The sequence below is a fragment of the Thamnophis sirtalis genome, unplaced genomic scaffold (assembly GCF_051295495.1).
Source record: "Thamnophis sirtalis isolate CommonGarterSnake01/CBP01778 unplaced genomic scaffold, rThaSir2_p1.2 scaffold_4, whole genome shotgun sequence".
Lineage (NCBI taxonomy): Eukaryota > Metazoa > Chordata > Lepidosauria > Squamata > Natricidae > Thamnophis > Thamnophis sirtalis.
In genome coordinates, this window is record NW_028261384.1 from 41,433,711 (window position 1) to 41,454,270 (window position 20,560).

The following is a 20,560-nucleotide window of genomic DNA, read 5'->3' on the forward strand; positions in this document are numbered from 1 at the left end:
GGCGGGAACGAAAGAGGGTGGCGTTTGCTGCGCCGGCCCCGCCTTCTGCCCAGGTTGCCGCAGCACTAGCAGGCGCTGCGGGCGGGGCTGCCTCTGCCGCTCTCCCGCCCCCTTTTCCCCGCCCCCTCATATGTCGCTGCTGCTGCTTCAGAGCGCGCCAGGAGCCAGGAGACTACAGGGGGATCGGAGTCGTTGGCCACCATTGAAGTCCGTATCTTTCTCCCTCCTTTTCCTTCTCCGCTCCTTCAGGTCTTTCCTAATTCGGTGATAAATTTCAACGTAGGAGAGAACCGGTGGGGGATCTCTGTGTTTGTGTGTGTGTGTGTGTGTGTGTGTGTGCGTCTCGTGCCGAGCTTACATTTTATGTAACTCCCGAGAAAGGACCAGGCGTGGCCTCGTTTTGCTCTCCTCCATTTTCTCTCTCGCGGCTCCCTCTCCCGGGCGGATTGAAAAGCTTGAAAAAGAGGCGCGGGGTTTCCCAGTGCGGCCTTCCGACTTCTTGTGGCGGGCCTTCCGCCTGCTTGGCTCTTTCCTACAAGCCGGGACGGGAGCGATCGAGCTCCGAGATTGGCAAACCGCGTGTATTATTATTATTACTATTATTGTTATTATTTTACCGCTGAAATAAAAAAACACCTCTGAAACCCAGTAAGGCGTCATGACTAGTGAGCGCAGACCTTTTCCCTCCCCCGCTTTCCTGCGTGTCAGCAAGGTCCAGGCCGCGGGCAAAGCAGGATTTGGAGGCGTGAACTTGATTTAAAAAAAAAAAAGGACTAACCGCCGAGGCTTTTAGCAATTCAAATGGATGCGGTTTGTGCTTGGCGGACGAGGGGCGACGCATGAGCTTATCGAAGTGGGGGTAATCATAATGCCAGGGAGTCGCCCTGAAGGAGGTGGTTTGTTGTTTGCCACCTTTCCTGGCCCAACATTCTGCGCTCTTGGCTTATTATGGGATTCTCATCCGGGATCATTTCCTTCCCACCGGCCTTCGCTTGCGTGCCTCGTGCTTAAGGGCGCCCTGTACAGTTTTCCTTTACGGCAGACGTCCATTTATTCTAAAATGGGAAAATACGGTGCAGAATCTCAGTGACCTAAACCGGCTGTGAAAAAGCCTCTGGGAGATGCCAGGCTTTGTGTCTTGGTTTTTGTTTTGTTTTTTTTTCTTTGCTGAATCTCATGACTTATGTTCTTTATAGGTTTGGAAAGAAATCATTCCGAATTTTAAATTTTAGAGGAGTTCGAGGACAATCGATTTGCAGACGTCCAATGGCTTATATATTAGGTTAAATTTGTATTATGATTACCATATTTATGATGCACAGTTGTATCTGTACCTTAGGCAACTATAATTCTGAAATCCTTTTCAATGATTATTTACTATTCATACATTGAAATAAATTCAGTGTTCTACAATATTGCATCTTACTCTTCAAAATATATTTTATCATAGCACATTGTCTTAAGGTTTTGAAAATAAGGTTTTCCTATAAAATTGTGCTCAGTATTAGATTACCATGTATGATATAAAAGATCCTGAAAAGCCAAGGTAGGTCTTAGGAAACTCCAAATAATGCCTAGGATGTTGGAAACACAATTTCAGCCTTTGTTAATGATGTGTGTATCTATGTAAGTAAACTGAATAGAAAAAGAACCATATTTGTATTGAGATGCCTTCCTTTATATAATGCAACATTCCTTTTGTCATGCATTTTTCTAGTAAAAGTTCAGCAAGTCTTCAATAAAAATGGCCACCAATAAATCTACATTGGTAAGTTCTTGACTGTCTAAAATATGTAAGGATTTTACCATCATATTTCTTCAGATTTATTGTTGGCATCTCTGCAAAAGATACATCCACATCTCTCCTCCACAGCATAACTAAAAATATGGCATCTTAAAAATGTGAATATTCTGGCTCCAACAATATGCTATGTTGGTTCATTTTGCATGTTTGTTGGGGAATAGTTTCAATAATGTGATTATACACGGTATTCTTCGGAGTATAAGATGCATCAAGGTTTTGAAGAGGCAAATTTTTAAAAAGTTTTGCGTTCTGCAGACCTCCTGAAAATGGCCCCATCCCCCCCCCAAAAGGGCATGAATAGCCCCTAGGAGGCTTGTAGAGTGGGGGGGGGGGACAAGCACAAAAGGAGCCCACTTTATTTAAAAAGGCATTAGGAAGCTTATAGAGCGCTCCTGGGGGGGGGAATTGAACAAATAAAGGCCCGATTTTTCCTCATTTCTGCATTCCCCAGGAACTCTCTGAAAGTCTCCTACAAGCTACACACATCCATTTTGGTGAAGGGGCAGGGTTTCAGGAAGCAAAAAAATGCTGTATTCAGATTTTCAGCCTCTTTTTTGAGAGAAAAAGGTGCTGCTTATACTCTGAAAAATACGGTAGTAATTTGTTTCTCTTATATTGAAAAGTGACAACTGTGTAAATCTCTTCAAGTTCTGATGATGATTTAGCAGAATGTCCATGCATTTTTCTTTGCAAGAGGACTGAAGTGGTTTGCCCCTGCTGCTCCCCTGGGTATTTTTTTTACCTCCCAGTTTAGCCAACAGCTCAAAAGGCTTCCCATTCAAGTATTAATGCCTGATTCTGTTTCATTTCTAAGCCTAAATAAGGTCAGCTAAGCATTGCTACTTGCAGAGTTGTGTAAGTTATTATACAGATTATAAAACTAAAGGAACAGATGCAAAACTAACCAAGTTAATGTAAAATATTAGTTTAAAAATTGTATTTCAGATATTTTTGAGGAGATACTGTGGGATAGAAGGGAAGGGATTGGGTCCTTTGGTCATTCCATGTCAAGTGGTATGGGGATCCCACTCGACCATGGATTTCAATGAAATTTTCTGTGAACATGTACACGTCCCCAATGAACATTGGTAAAGTGTTACATGTGCCAATGCAATACTTGTGGAGATATAGTCATTGGTTTGATCCCATACCGTAGCCTTCAACAGTATGACTCTGAGGTTCCAGCAACTTTGAGACCTCATATCTCTGACAATATTTTGTTGAGAGAAACAAAACTTGGCCAACTGGTATAACTTTTTGTGCTCTACTAAACAAAATAAAAACACTCTCATGCGCGATCTCCATCTAGATAATTTGGAGCAAAGTTGGCCAAAAATATTGTGGCTCGAAGAAAGGTTAAAGTTTGGTTTTTTTATATCTCTGAAACGAAAGTATGAGAAACGTGAAACTTTGTGTGTAATAAGTTAGCCATACAAGTTTTTCGAATATAAAATTTCATTCTCTTGCAGCTTTCCAATAGTTAACAAATTGAGTGCAAAGTTGATGGTTTTTGTAAAAGTGCCAAAAAGGGTATTTCCAGCACACTTTACCAAAAAAAAAAAAGGGCCTGAAAACTTTTGTTAAAACATTTTAATTAGAAAGAGCATGTTTCAACCCTAAAAAAGTAAGGTGGGTTTTTCATTGCTGACATATAAAACCCTAAAAATAAGGACAATGTTGAGGACATTGCTATGGCAACATCACATGCCTTCTATTATTTTTTCACCTTGTTTGTTTTATATGGACATCATTACTACTATTCTGTTGGGTTGGTCCATGGTGACATTGTCACTATCAGTTCAGGCATTTCAACCAACAACCCAATCACCATAGGGGGCACACCCAATAGCCATGCACTGCCCGCAATGGGTGGCTTTCTTGGTTCAAGATCCCAAGCCTGTAGCTTGGTTTCTTCCTCGACATTCCAAAACCTTGTGTGGGTATCTGTTTGGTTCCCAAGCCAATCATTGGGCAGTTTATCTTAGGTTCCCAAGCCCAAAGTGGGTATGTTATATGGTTTGCAAGCTGAAGTCCGTACTGTTCGTGTGAACAGCTAAATTCCAATGATCATTTATCATTGAATTTACGCGCCATGTTCTTTAGCATTGCTTCTGATAGTTCTCCATATATGATGTCTAAGACAAACAAAACAAAAAAATAATAGAATGCATGTGACGTTGCTATAGCAACATCCTCGACTTTGTCTCTATTTTTAGGGCTTTATACGTCAATGATGAAAAACCAATCCTACTTTTTTAGGGGGTTGAAACATGCTTCTTCTAATGAGAATGATTTAGCAAAGTTTCCAGAAGTTTTTTTTTTTTTTTTTTTTGGTGTAAATATCCTATTTTGGACGTTTTTACACCAAAAAAATCAACTTTACATTCAATTTTTAAACTATTGGAAAGTAGTAGAATGAAATTTTATATTAAAAAAAACTTGTGTTGCTAAGTTATTACGCAAAAAGTTTCACATTTCTCATGTTTCCTTCCAGAGATATAAAAAGCCAAACTTTAACCTTTTTTCGAAAACTTTAACCTTTTTTCGAGCCACAATATTTTCGGCCAACTTTGCTCCAAATTATCTAGATGGAGATCACTCACGAGAGTGTTTTTATTATTTTGTTTCATAGAGAACAAAAAGTTGTATAAGATGGCCACGTTTTATTTCTCTCAACAAAATGTTGCCAGAGATATGATCTCTCAAAGTTGCTGGAACCTCAGAGTCATACTGTAGAAGGCTGCAATATGGGTCAAACATGATTATTTCTCTGCAAGTATTGCATTGGTACATGTAACACTTTACCAATATTTATTGGGAACATGTGTGCATGTTCACACAAAATTGCATTGAAATCCATGATGGTCCAGTGGGGCACTTTTCTGAAATCAGATCACTTGACATTGAATGACCCCCATTGCAGTTTCAAAATTATATTATCTGGCACAGTTCCTGGGACTGACAATCTCTTATTTCCTTTTGTAAGAATTAGATCATGGGAAGATTATATATTGGAACAGTGAGCATCACTGATGATGAGAATCAATGGGCAAGGTCTATTAGCTGATAAAGGAGAATATTTGTAGCTCAGGGTTGAAATGAGGGGTCTTTTGTGCTCTTTGAACTTGGTTGTTTTCTTGCAGATATTTCATTACCTAAATTAGGTAACATTGCTAGTGAAGGAGTGGGTTTGCTTTCAATCTAAATTTACGTGGCTTGCTCTTGTCCATGTGGGAGTCTTAGAGCTTGTTTAGTTGGGCTTATTTGGCAGTTCCTTGGTTGGGGTATTGTTTATTTGACTGTTAATCTTGCAGTTAATTAATGTTCCTGATTAACTGCTTACTGGTGGGGAGGCATTTTCATTTGTTCCCTTTTCGACTTGCTGATTGTCTCATTTGCATAGAAATTTCCTAGCATTTTTAAACTTGGCTTGGTTTCGGATGGTCAAAGTTAAAATTGTGGCTTTGATAACCTACCTATATCAAAAAGTGTATGACACCCGACCCAATACAGCACAATGAACACAAGCCTACAAGGAGTAAAAGTGCCATACATCATAAATATCTCAGAAACCACCAACAGACTACTACAACTCCATGGAATCTGCGTACCACTCAAGCCCTTCAAAACATCCTAACTAAACCAAAAGATCCAGCAGCCTCAGAAGAAAAAACGAGTCATTTACAACATAGAGTGTAGAGACTGCAACAGCCACTACATAGGACAAACAGACAGAAAATTAGCATACATGAACACCAGCCAGCACTCAGAAGACAAAACCCCTTAATTTTACAATATATGGACAGACTTAACCATAGGTTCAACAGGAAAAATGACCATTCCAGACCAAGCCAAGTCTAAAAACACTAGGGAATTTCTAGAAGACTGGCATTCTATAAGTAGATAAACAGTATCTATACTATGCAAAAGAGACAATCAACAAGCCAAAAAGAGAACAAAAAGACCAAAACATCTTCCCACCAGCAATCAGCACCCAGATGGGCATGGATTAAGTCCCAAGATTAACAACAGGCCATTAATCAAGTAAATACCCTAATCAAGGAACTGCCAAACAAGCCAATAGTAAAGAGGCCAACCAAAGAGCCTCTAAGGCAAGCCTGTCTATGTCCACTAGCCCAGTGGTCAGCTACTGGAAAAAAATATTCACATTTTTTATATTGCACTAAATACTATTTATCTTTTAAAAAAATTCATATTGGTGGTCTACAGGATTTAAGATTATGAATTTAGTGGTCCCCGAGGTTCGAAAGGTTGGTGAACCCTGCCCTAGCCTGCCTACTGTCCACTAAACTGAGAGCAAACTATACTCCTTGCTATCACTGAGGTTATCTAGTCTGGTTAATGAAACTTCTGCAAGAAAACAGCACAGCTCGAAGAGCAGCAAGGATCCAGTTATTAGTTGATTTTTAGAATTTGTTCCAGTATGAAGTTCCTTTGATTTGAAGAGCTTTGTTCTCAGAAGAATGTGAATAGGACTGCAGTTGGCTTGGACAACTCTCCATTAAAAACAATGAAACTTAATTTTTCATGGATTGGTATGGTTTATTGGGTGGGAGAGCTTGCACTAAAAAGATGAAGAAAGGTCCATTGTAGTCATTCCTTGACCAGCAAGTCTAATCATTTCAGAATCCATATCACTAAAATACAGTACATCTTTATTAGTGTCTTTAGTATAATATTGCTATTTGTAGAGAGAAATTGCTTCAGATGTAGAAGAAGGAAATAGAATATAATTTATTTTTTTAAGGTGCACTTTTCATCTACTTTCTTAAAAAGACATGTGCTTTGGCTAATAATTTTGAAACACTTGAACTAGTTGTACCTGTAAAAATGCTGTTAAATTAGAGAAAAATATATTGATTCTGACGCCAGTAAATATTTTCCACAAATGCTGTGATGTACACCTCATTTTTATATCGAGCTTAGAAAATGGGGTAATTTTATTAATAATCTCGTGTATATTTAGTACATCAGCTAAGTGAAAATAGGATTGTACTTTTGTATGCAGAATAAAAACCTTCTATTTTTTGGTGCATTATCTATAGTACAGAAAAGACAACACTAAGGTTGCTTCTAAATCATTGCCAAGGGTGCAAATACTGAATGTCTGCTTGACATACTATTTTAACTTGATAGATTTGATTGAATATAGAATTAAGCATAGCATTATACATAAAAATGAATTCTAAAATATGGCTGGAAAGCATATTGTTTTGAAGTGGGAATGTATATATAGAGGGATTGGAAAATATAGTAAAATGCCATGTGTGTATTTATGTTTTACCTTCTGAAATTTTTTGTTGTATATTCCCAAGATTTTAAATAATGTGGATGAAGAATATATTCCAATTTTCTCAAAATTGTCATCCCATCAAAGCAATAATCATCTTTCTTCATTCACACTGTTTTTAGAAATGTTGATCACTCATTTATACATAGTTTTGTTAGTATTGGTGAGTGGAGTATTTAACATTAGCCTTTATTAAAGTTGCTCAGAATCAAAGAAACTCATATTGATTTCAAAACATTTTGATATTCATTTTCAAAGATGTCATAAGGATACAGTTCTAAAGAAAAAGTTTTGGCCCTGTATTAATGAAACTTGAAATTGGGAGACCTTAGCATTGTTTCTCTTAATCTGGTTTTTCTCATATTTGGGAGGCTCAGTATATTTGTAAGACCTCTACTGTCACTGTATTACCTATTTTGAACTATCCATTATGGCTTGCATCCAAAATTATGACCAGGCTCTGCATTTGTTTCTAAAAGAACTGCAACTACTTCTACAGTAATAAACTGATTTTAAGACAATGTATAGAGAAATTGCAGACAATAACATCTTGCTGAATTGTGTTTATTAAACTTGGAATGCTTTGAGGATGATGTGGATGTATTAACTTGCTATCTAATAATTGGCTGCTAAGTGCTTTTCTATAGAATTTAATGTAAAGCCATTTTCAATCTTTTAAACTTCTTGAGCTTGATTAAATAAGTTCATTAGTGCTAACATTGCTGATACAAAAGTTCTTATGTCAGTCAAGAAGTTTCAATAAAGTTCTGTTAACTCTTGAATGTATATCTTCAATTCTAATGAAAGTTGAAATGATGCATGTATGTAATTATAAGATAAATGTTTCATACCCAGCAACTGAAAGCTTCAAAACTGCTTTTAATGGCTGATGATTGCTATTAACATTGCAATCTATAGATTGCTTCTCTTCTCTTTCTAGTATTTACCCCAAATTTGTTTTGTTTGCCTTTTGTTTACAAGATTTTTTTTAAACAACCGATAAAAATGAAATATCTTAACAGCAATTCTGAATAAAATATTTAGGCTGCTCGAATAAGAAATTGACAAGAAATGCACAGATCTCAAAAGGTCTTGTTTAAAATAAATCTAGATCTTGCTGAAAAGAGTATGAAAGTTTCTGCTCGATTAAAATAAAGGTGCAGCATGGGTATTAAATGTATGTGTGCAAATGATTTTGTTTTATAGCATAAAATGGGAAAGAAACAGAATGGCAAAGGTAAAAAAGTTGAAGAAGCAGAACCTGAAGAATTTGTTGTGGAAAAAGTCCTGGACCGACGTGTAGTTAATGGGAAGGTGGAGTACTTCTTAAAATGGAAGGGATTTACTGAGTAAGGAACTTCATACATTTTTTTTCTAAAATATTTTCAATATCAGTGTTAAATTGAAGAATTCTGCAAAAATGGTGTGAAAATATTGCTACCACCAATTCCAGTATATGAAAAGTCAAGTTTATATATTGCTACTCTGAACTTATGGATGTATGGAAAATAGGCAGGGTATTTCAATGTAAAACTGGCTTCCCTGCTTAATATCAGTAGAGTGTGGTAAATGCTGCATTTTCCACTGGATTGTGCTTTAGTTGTATAGCCTATGAATAATCTGTCTGCTGGAAGTCTTCAGTGTATATGCAGTCCTAAACATGCTTACTAAGAAGTCGGCATCGTTTTGTTCAAAGGATTTATTCTCTAGTGTGTACTGTTGAAGATTTAATATTCCAGGAATACTCTTCAATTGTAGGGAAGAAAGCAGAGAACTTATAGTTCATGCTATCAAAGTATAATGCTCATTTATAGCACATAAAATTACTCAAATCAGCAGCAAAGTATTTAAAAGTTGACAGTGAGAATTGATTAACTTTTTCCTTCTGTTAATTGTAAATGCTTTATAATATTGGGTTACATTATACTGTAGCATTTCAGGAAAAGAAAACAAGTGGTAAATACTTTAGAATTCATTTTTCTGCTTACTAATTTTTTTAAATTCTCTCGTATTGTTATTTTGAGTGTATTCTACAGGCCACTTGTCATATTACATGACGTTGCATTGTTCAGTGTGTAGAAGAACAACATTTCGGTAACCAGATGGCCTCAATTTATATTTTTGAATGAATTGAAGAAATACTATGTTATATATTTTTTTTCCTGGATTTCTAGGTTAAAAAAATCACATTTTTTTTTCCAGAAAATGATGTGTGTGTGTTTGCCATTGTCAAGTTTTAGCAATAATAGTTGACTGCAAAATCACTGCCTTGGAACTGCATGTGACATTCTATAATATAGTTAATACATTTTGACTGAAATAATTACCCAGTATAGTTTCAACTTGGTTTAGCTACTTTAGGAACCAATCTATAGAAATGGGTTTTGAAAACAAATAGAATTGTTCTAGGAATTAAGCAGATAATCTGGATTTTCATGTATAACTATAACTTGTGGACCTTCAGATTTAGCTCTGATAACAGATTTTTACTTTTTGTTCCTACCAAATTGTTTTTTTAGTGCTGATAACACATGGGAGCCTGAAGAAAATTTGGATTGTCCAGAGTTAATAGAAGCTTTTCTGAATTCTCAGAAAGCTGGTAAAGAAAAAACAGAAGGTACCAAAAGAAAATCCCTTTCAGATAGTGAATCTGAGGACAGCAAATCAAAGAAAAAGAGGGATTCTGTAAGTTAATGAAAACATTAAATAGACATTCAGATCTGAATAGAGAAAAGGCAAGGGAGGACCATATATACCAGGAATAGTTATGTCTTAGCTCCTTATTAAAGGCTCAATTTTCATGGGGCATTCCTAACATATGTCACAGGCATAATGCACTACTTTACAAATTTAATCCTCTTTTATGTACACATGCTGGATCCCTCTGTGTGCTCCCAGTTTCTTCTTCAGCAATCCTGTTTCTGAATATATGTTATTACAATTAACTTATCGTCATTTCATTCCTGAGAAATTTCTTGGGAAAGGATTTGAAGCTAGGATACCTCAGTCCTAGAATGAAGAATGGTAATATTGAACTTCTCTGAAAGATGATAATAAGAAAAAGCTGGTCAACAGGATTCTTAAAACTTAGGGCAGGATTTGCAAATCATCTTTGAGAAATGTATGTGGTCCACAGGCTAGCTCTCTTTTATACTGTTCTGAATGCATTGATAGATTTTATGCTGATTTTTTCCATAAATCAAAAGATAATAGAAGGATTTATAATTCTCTAAATATTTACTCCAACAGGTTGATAAACCCAGGGGATTTGCACGAGGTCTTGATCCTGAACGAATAATTGGAGCCACAGATAGCAGTGGAGAACTTATGTTCCTTATGAAATGGTGAGCAGCAGACTAGAATGTTTGGTTTACAATGTGCCTTCGGTTAAATTTAAGAAATATTTTTTCTGTTACTACAAATAGCCAATAACATTTAAGGGATATTGTTAGGTTGGCTTTTCTTTTTTTTTAGTATTGATAAATCACACCATACTATTTTAGAAATCAGAAAATGTATTATAACTTTAATACAGGTAAACAATATGACTTGTAATATTACTATATCTGTCCATAGTTATTAAAAATATTTTGTTCTTGTGTAAGGCATACAAGAACCCGGGATAACACAACAATAGCCTAATTTCTTTCTACTTGATTTTGGGAGCACATTACACTGACTAGTGATTAATTCTCATTAGATCTTTAACAGTTGGTAACTATTAATAAATTACCATTTCAATCCTATTGATTTAGAATTTAGTCAAAGTTAGCTATCAGCCTCCTTATCAGAGACTAACAGATTTTGAATGATTAGAGTAGGAGTTCTTAAAACTTTTGTAATTCTCTGACTTACCTAAATAATATAAGAGCTGAGATTCCATCAAAGGAGAGGAGATGCTTTGAAATACATAAAAATTGAAATCATTGAGGCATATTTAAAGACATATTTCATAGGAGCTGTTGTACATTTCATAGCATCTCTTTTGAAGCATAAAACTCTTATACATTCAAATCTACTTGCCTGAAATTTGAAATAGAAATGCACAAGGTTAAGCTATGTGCAGTACTCTCAAAGATGTTAGTAGTTGTGATTAAGATTAGCACTCCAGAGAACCAAGTGGAGATTTTAATTTCATGGCAATTGAGCCATGATTAGGTGGAGTTCTAACTAAAGAAATGAAATAATATCACTCTGACTTGTAATACATGGTATATATGTAATTTATACATATGCTTAGTTAAAATCAAGTATTAATAAGATCACCAAAGCTTAGGGATAATAACGCATTATTAATGTCATAAATGCTGCTAATAATGTGAAAGCTAAAAAGGAAGGATTACTGTATATCACCCAGTCACTTTTTGTGAGATGGGAAGTTTACAAATTTGTTAAATAAATAAATTGTAAAGACTAATAGTAGGACACAAACATGGTTATGTGAGTCAAGGATGTCTTCAATTGACATTAGAAATAGTTTTTAATATATTAATTGGACATTCTTTCTTAAAACAGGAAAGACTCAGATGAAGCTGACCTGGTATTAGCTAAGGAAGCTAATGTGAAATGTCCTCAGATTGTAATTGCTTTTTATGAAGAACGATTAACTTGGCATTCTTGCCCAGAGGATGAAGCACAATAATTGTTTGGATTTTCTCCTATCCCTCCCCCTTTTTCTTAATTATATGTATGATATTTTACTTAATACATGTGGAAAACTTATAATTCCAATTGAGATAAGTTTGGTTATTTTAAAAGTAATATGTTTTGCATAAGGAAGAAAGCAAAAGTGCTATTCACTTTCTTTATTACAAGAAAACATTTGATACTGCTTTCTGCATATTAAATCAAATGTTTTATAAAATTTGGTAGTTAGTAGTGATCCTTAATGGCAACTTATTCAGATTTACAAGTGTTTTGTAATTCTCTATACAACAAATGTGCATGCATTTTTTTCCACCATATAGTCTGTAAAACCATTATATTTAGTATTTGTGGCAAATTGGTTCAGAGGGGACCAAGTGAAAATTTCGGTTTAATTTGAAAGTGCATATTGTATTTTATTTTATTGTATATACTGCTGAACAGTTACCAATAAAATAGTTTCATATTCTTGTGCTTTCTTTACCAAATTGTAGGAAGGTTAAGAGGTTTTGAAAGCTATTTTGATATGGAAAATATCCACTAAAGGATAGAGGCAGTTTTGCTTTTTTGCAAAAAAAACCAAAAAAATCCTGTTTTAAATAGGTAGTTAAAATGAAATTTATAGTTTTCTCCCGTAGATGTTTATAAGCTGCTTCCTTATAATTATATAATTCCTTATATAATTTTTAAGACTAGTATGCAGACTTGGTTATAAGTACTCAGAATATATGGTTGAGTAATCAGATTCTGACTTAATCCCTCAAACTGTATATCTGATACTTTACAAGTTAATAATTTATTGATGTCTTAGGCTTGACTTCTTTAGGAACTATTATTCTTAATCCCAATATACTTCCAAATAAAATTATTTTAATTGATTGCCTGATAGATTTATGTAGATAGCAAAATTGAGGCATGGAACTGCAGAAAAGAGGAATCTGTTGGAATATACAGCATATATATATATCACATGGTCAATTGTTAAATTACAATTTGATCATCCAAATAGGGTTACTATATATGTGATTAATTTTTAAGTACAAGTGCATGCAACTAGCATTATTCATTTGGCTTTGATTATATTATGTTTGGGTGAGCAATAAGGAATCTTGTCATGTAAAACGTAATTGTCAGATTATTTGGTTTTTAATATAGTTCAGTAATTCCATGTACCATACTGGATTAATAGAATGGATTATTGAAGTTCACCATAACAAGTTTTTATTTAAAAAATCAACATAATAATTACAATTCATCTCATTTCTGAGAATTACTGTAAAAATAAATGATGCCACATTGAAAAAAACACCAGAACTCTAAACGTAAAATCAGTTCACTGCCTTTCAATAAACCTATTTCCTGGTACCTGTTGAGGTTCCCTTCAAATATTTTTGTGTTTTTCTGATTTCTTCCATTTTGTTTAGTATTTGTGTTTCTGCTTATGTTTTTGTCAAAAGTTTTATTAAAGGGTTTATTTATACAGTAACCTCCCTAACTCTCCTATATCCATATTCAACCTATCAAAACAGTATTGTAAAACATATTAAAAATACAAGTCAAAATAGTTTTAAAAAATGGTAATAGAATACTTATCCACTCTGGACGAATTAAAATCAACAGGTCTAGATGGATTACATCTTGGTTCTGATGTTCTGAAGGAGCTGGCAGACGTGATCTCAGAACCACTGAACACAATCTTTCAAAGATCCTGGAGCACCCAAGAAATATCAGAGGACTAGAGAGGAGAGCTGACGATCCCATCTTCAAAAAAGAAAAAAAAAAAAGATCGAAAATATAGACAAATCAGCCTGACATCAAAGCCTGGGAAGATCCTGGAAAAGCTAAGCAATGAATCTGTGAACATCTAAAGGCAAGCAAAGTTCTAATCAGAAACCAACATGGGTTTGTCAAAAACATCATGCCAGACAAATCTTGTTACAGTTTTTGACAAAGTGACTTAATAAGTGGACCAGCAAACTGCTATGGGCATAATTTACTTGGACTTTACTAAAGCATTTGTTAAAGCAGACTACAACCTACTACTTGGTAAGATAGAAAAATGCGAGTTAGACGGCATCACCAACAGATGAATTCATATTAGCTAGCCAACCATACTCAACATGTAGTCCTTAATGAAACTACATCTACATGAAGTGTGCAGTGTGGTACCTCTAGGTTCTCTCTCAGGCCTACTATTATTCAACAGCTTCATAAATTATTTAGATGAGTTAGAAGGGAAATTCATCAAATTTGTAAATGACACCCAACTTGTAGGAATAACCAACAATCCAGAAGATAAAGGAATAGCTACCAAATTAGAAAATAGGCTCAAGATCAAAAAAGATCTTGACAGACTTGAACACTGGGTCCTATCCCAAATATGAAATTCCATAGTGAAAAAATTAAGGTTTTACACGTCAGAAACAAAAAGTAAATGCCCAGGTATAGTAGCCGACTGAATAACAGTAACTCAGATATCTAGAATCTTTGTATCTAAGTGGAGCACCACTTAAATATGAGCCAGCAGTGTGCTGCAGCCAGCAAAATAGCCAATACAGTCTTAGGCTGCATTAATAAGGGAAAGACTCCAATCACATGAAGTGCTAGTATTGCTTCATAATTCTTAGGTAAGATCACAGTTGCATCCAGTATTGTATCCAGTTGCCATGATACAAAAAATAAAATAAATAAAGACTACAGAAAAGAGCAACAAATTAGGCTAAAATCAACAGTTGCATGAATTGAGCTGCTCTAATGAAAAGAAGGACTAGGAATGACATAATAGTCTTCCAATATTTAAGGGGCTGCCACAAAGAAGATAGGATCAACCAATTCTCCAAAGCAACTGAAGGAAGGGCAAGAAGCAAAGAATGGAAACTAAGGAGAGATCCAACCTAGAAATATGGAAAAAAATTCTGACCTTTAGAACAATCAGTGGAACTTCAGAAGTTGTGGATGCTCCATCCTTGGAGATTTTTAGGAAGCTACTAGACAACAATTTGTCTGAAATGGACACACACGTTGCTCAATGTTGATATTGCAGAAAGGGATACAGTATATAGAATCTTTCTGAAATGGTTGTGTGTGTGGACATATACACCATTCTAAAGATTATATCATCCTATAACACCATTGAGCAATAGGTCCTGGACAGCTCATAAAGCTAATGCATGGTGTACAGTATAGTCACCTAAAATGCAAAGGTGCAAAAGTTCACTATTTGGTCAGGATACTGCAACATGCCATATATATGTATGTTTTTGAAGAGCACAGGGAGCTTCAATAAGTCTAGATTTAATGGACTGGATCTAAGGTCATAGGTAGACAACCAGAACATAGTACAACTGCCACTCAAGTGCCACATTCATTTTTTGTTATATTCCACATGCAATTCGAAAGTGTTGCTTTTTACTTTTAATGCACCATATGGCTTGGTATTGAACTCTTTCTCATTCAACTTTTATCATTGTGATGAAAGTTTTAATTAAAAATTATTTTAAGAGGGGGCTTGAGTTATATAATGATCTTCTGTTTTTATAGCTGTTTGATTGATGGGTTTAAAATTTTTATGGTTCTATTATTACTGTTATGTAAAAATTAACCCATGAGAAAATCTTAATTATGATGGGTAAGAAAATTGGATAAAAATTTAATGAAGAATAGAAAGTAGTAGTAGAAATTTATAATGCCTTGGATGTTGATTGAATAAAGAAGTGAGTAATCAATATGTAAGAAATGCATGAAGAGATTTTGCCATATAGAAACAACGAATTAAGATCAGAAAGTAAATATATGAAGGAAGAATGAACTAGCAAGCAGAAGGGAAAGACCTAGAAAGTCTTAGGCTGATGAAATTCTGAAAAAACAAAAACAAAAGGTTTAAAGAACAAAAGGCAATATATGAAAGTGTATGGATGTGTGGAATTGAGGATGAGAAATATATTACTGTGTTATCACAGGCTTTTAATTTCTTCACTAGTATAGGTAAGCCATGATTAGTGTGAGTTTAAATAAATCAATATTCAGTTTACTGTGAATTTTTCACTGGTACCAGGTTGTATTTAAAGTAAACCAAAATTTAGGTTCAATATAAATTTAGTGGGTTGGCAAAAAAGTTTAGTGCATGTGAAGTTACTATAGGGGTTTTACATGCTGCTAAGTTTTGTGAGTGAAAATGAAAAAAATAAGATTTCATTAGAAGAAAGTAGCAGAAGTTTAACGGGCTTTTTACATTAGAACAACAACAAAAAAAGGTGTTGAACTTCTGTAGTATAATTTTTTTGTTTTTATTTTACTTTATAACTATTTTGTGGCTTTGTGAACATAAATTTAAAATATACTCTTTATCCTTTACTATAATATTTAATATACATCCAAAAAGTTATATTACCCATTTCTCTCAAGCAGGAATAAATCATTATATCACTGAATAATGCAAATTGAAATAATGCAACCATTTTGTGGCATTCATTAATCATACTAATTAAGACCCACCTGTATTTTTCCAACTTGTACATTTTGCATAATACATATTAAAAAATGGGTAGCTTAATTGATATGTAACTATGTACATAGCTATCTCACCTTAAGTCTTAATTTGAGGTCATTTACATGCAAGTTAGAAAGTATGGTCTAAAGCATAGAAAAAGCTCCCCCATCTCAGCAGTGTGAGAATTTCCAACATGGTCCTACTTTCTGTTTTCTTAACATGTTTCAATCGATTTCAGCAATTGTCCTTTAATCTTTTGGCTGTGTTTTCTCAAATCAACAATCCAAATGCACAGTATCTTGTATTATGCCACCCACTTTAACATGTTTGTTAACACAGTCAAATGGGGATGCGAAGGCTCAGCAGTTAAAGACTTGAGTTTGTCAGCTGGCAGACAGCCAGGTTGGAGACCTACGATATACTTTTTAAACTTTTAAACTTAAATTTTAATTTGATTGCTTGGTATATAATTTAAACACAATTGGATTGAAGAATATCGACAGATGCTTATTTGTTTTGGAAATATGTTTTTTGTTTTGTTTGGTCATATTGGACTTGCATGTTTAGGGTCATCCCTCAATAAAAATGCAAGATATGATCATAAATCACAGGATATATGATTTTAAAATATTATTTAATTTTTATTTTATTTATATATTAAATTTGGAGACCACCCATCTTGCTCACAAAGCATATAAATATACTGTAAGTGTTACTTCAATAATCTTAATATACTTGCTGAAACAAAAGGCAAGATAATATGACTGATTTGGTTGTTCTGTGAACTGCATTGATGATTATTCAGTAGGTGGCAGTCTTCAATGGTCTGATAAAAATTATTTTTTTAAGTCTCTATGATTGCAGTTCTAATTCTACAGCATTTATTTGTCATAGTGGCTAGGTCATGTAGCATAGTTACTGGTTCTGCGAATTGCATAAAGACAACCAGTATGATCAATTTATGTTGCTGGCATAGTAAATTAATTCAGTAAATCATGATTAGCTCACTTGGAATTTTGTTATGCTTTCTAACCATTCTGCAAAACTTATAATTTTTTCTAATTTTTTTTAAGATGCTGTTGTGTTGTGACGATTAACTGAGTTGCTTCAAAAAGTGATTCAAGTTATGAAGAATAAATAGTGTTTCTAATCTGGTGCTTTAGCTATGGACTAAACATTTGAGGATTTCTATCTTGATTTATTTTATACATTTCTAGTCTGCTTTATCAAATAAGTTCAAGATAACATAAACTGTTCTCTCATGTCAGCCCATTTTATTACTAATCCTTAGTCTAACCTTAGCTATACAACTTGCCATTATTCTTCCCAAAATAGATTGACATGGTTACACTGCTGAAATATACAGATTCCTCCATCCCATCTTTAATTTACAAGCTTCACTCTACTGTAGTGTATTTGAATATCAGACTATTATCTCAACTGCTATATGAGAACTAAGTTTCAAAGTAGGAAAACATTTTTTTCGTGATTTTATTCAATCTCTTCTTAATTACTTTACTTCATTCTTTTATCTCCAAGAGGTAAGTAAAATCTCTGCTGGAAATTGTAAAGAGCTGCTGCAACCAACATACAAGGTATAAACTGAGCAGAATAGGACATTCTAATCTACTGATTTGGATCAGTATAAGTTAGCTTTATAGTTGTATACTGCAATAGATGGGATTATTTGGAAAAAATATAAAAAATAGTTAATATGTGTTTGAAATATTGAGGTAGATAAAGATTTGATTCCATACTATGCATACACATAGATGGTTTCCTTGCTAATTCCTGAATCCATTCTTCCTTCCTTCCTTCCTTCCTTCCTTCCTTCCTTCCTTCCTTCCTTCCTTCCTTCCTTCCTTTCTTTCTTTCAAAATCTTACAATTAATATATTAAATGTGAAGCTGCCATGCTGGAAAACAAAACGTGTTCTTTAAAAATAAAAGGGAGGTAAGTTAAAACTAGGGCATTTGTACCCCCCCCTCTGTCTCTCTCTCTCTCTTTCTCCCCCTGCCTCCCTCTCAGCCCCTCTCTGTGTCTATGCTTTAAATGTAACAAAAGTAAGTTGAGAGAGGTTGTGGCTTAAAGAGGACATAAAGATAATACAGCAAAAGAAGCGATAATTCAAAGTCGAAGTTGAAGTTGTTTCATTAGTTTCCAGTGAAATGCTATTTAGTCTGGCTCATCAGCATGGCATCCAATTTATGAATACAGTAGTCCCAACCCAATTTCAGTTAGAAAACAAGCATAAAATCTACATTTTAAATTCACCCATCAGGCACAAAAGTTTTCTAGCCCTACTTTAGAAGGATGTGATATAAAATATTCATACTATTAGTAACGTAAGGATACTTCAGTATCTTAACAGAACTTTTAGAATGGGAAATTGAGATACTTAAATACATTTTCATTCTTATATTCATTCAAATTATAAGGCTATAGAAACTGGTAGAATACCCATAGAAATAAGGCAAGCAGTAGCTGAAAAGGTTCTAATCAAGCCATATAATAAATCTGGAAAATGGTATGCAGGTAATCCTCGACATAGGACCACAATTGAGCCCAAAATTTCTGTTGCTTAGTGAAATATTTGTTAAGTGAATTTTGCCCCGTTTTACAATCTTTCTTGCCACAGTTGTTAAATGAACCACTGCAGTTCTTAAGTTAGTAACATAATTGTTAAGTGAATCTAGCTTCCCCATTGACTGTCAGAAGGTCATAAAAGGTGACCCAGGGACATTGCAACCATCTTAAATATGAATCAGTTGTTAAGTGTACAAACTTTGATCACATGAGTATGGATGCTGCAATGGTCATAAGTGTAAACAATGGTCATAAATCACTTTTTCAGTGTTGTAACAGTTGAACAGTCACTAAATGAACTACTGCAATTTGAGGACTACCTTCCAATGCCAAAAAAGAGACTTAAAATCTGTAAGACATTGTTAGAAGAGAATACTTTGGTTCAAACCAAACTGGGTCTTCCAAACAGCACATTAAATCATAAATTACTTGAAGCAGAAACCAGTTAAGCAAATGAAAGTGGCTACAAAATTATAGTTTATCAAGGAGAGATTCAATCTAGAATTAAGGAGAAATCTGTCAGTGAAAACAATTCAGTAAAGGAATAGCTTGCCTTCAGAAGTTGTCCACATTGGATTGGGATGGGAAAAACTAATAAAATAAAGCTGAAAATGACTTCCATTTCTGTCTGCTACTTTTACTTTGCCAGAGGCATATGTAATTAAAAATAGGATCAGCCCAAATCTACTGCTTGATTCCTTTCCAACTCCAGAACAATTCTTTGCCAATTGTCAGGAAATTCCTCTTAATCCTATCATAGCTAAAACAATGGGAAAGCACTCACCTATCCAGCTAAAATCATCTAAGGAGCAGCCTTAACAAGGAATTTCTGTTAATATGGTGATATCTGACATTCTATTATCAAATGCCACCCCTAGTTATCTCAATGGTCCACCCTCTTTAACAATGGAATCCTCTGCACCATTGTCTATTGAAGAGGCACGGCTTTTATTTTAAAATACAAAAAGACTTTGTATAACCTCTATCTTGCATCCTAATACTTATTCATGAATCAGATTATTCAGATTCTCTAATTCTCAACTCCAAAATGTGTAAGAATCTCTGCCTTTCTATTGTTCATGGCCCTTCTTTTTTGTTAATGGAAGGCCATTAAAGATCAACAATCACTATACAAAGAAGTGGCAATTTCTCCTTGTCTTGTCCTCCTTACTTCAGCAAATTCCATTTCAGGATAATTAAGAAAGGTAAAGAACCCCCAAAGTCAGTATTCATTCATTATAAAGTGTCTTTGATTGTTTCAATCATGCCAGGCTATGGAACATTCTTATACAAATGGGAATTCCAGAGTATCTCCTTGTTCTAATGCAAAACCTACAGTGCACATTACAGATCAGGAAACTGCAGTTTGGATAGAACATGATGAAATAGTCTGGCTCAAAGATATCAATAGAGTGTGATAAATATGTTCTCCCCTTATTTATTCAACCTATATGCTGAAATATATTAAAGGAATTGAGAAAAAGATTAACATTGTTTTAAAGTTAGAAAAAGAAACATAACTATGCTGATTGATCTACTCATAGCTGAAAATGCAAAATTCCTGCAAGCTTTAGCAATAAAAGTCAAGGACCACAGTAAAAAAAATGAGACTAAATTTAAAGCAGACCACACTAGAAACAAGTACAACAACCAATTAAAAATAGGAATTTTGAAGTAGTATATAACTAGGATCAGCCATCTATAACAAAGAAATCAAGAGTTACGA

The 20,560-nt window shown here is 34.5% G+C and overlaps 1 protein-coding gene across 4 annotated transcripts; it reads left to right on the plus strand.

The window, feature by feature from the left end:
• The first annotated feature begins 69 nt into the window (after positions 1 to 69).
• Positions 70 to 13,147, plus strand: CBX3 (chromobox 3). Of its 4 annotated transcripts, none has more exons than XM_014067895.2 (6): positions 70 to 207; positions 1,718 to 1,768; positions 8,322 to 8,464; positions 9,635 to 9,800; positions 10,365 to 10,459; positions 11,631 to 13,147. In XM_014067895.2, the coding sequence occupies exons 2-6, from the start codon at positions 1,745 to 1,747 to the stop codon at positions 11,755 to 11,757; spliced, it is 555 nt and encodes a 184-aa protein (XP_013923370.1). In that variant the 5' UTR covers positions 70 to 207; positions 1,718 to 1,744; the 3' UTR covers positions 11,758 to 13,147. The 4 variants fall into 4 exon arrangements, with proteins under 4 accessions (XP_013923370.1, XP_013923360.1, XP_087568927.1 ...); XM_014067885.2 differs by having other exon boundaries at positions 135 to 293; XM_087712801.1 differs by having other exon boundaries at positions 142 to 249.
• The last annotated feature ends 7,413 nt before the right edge of the window (positions 13,148 to 20,560 follow it).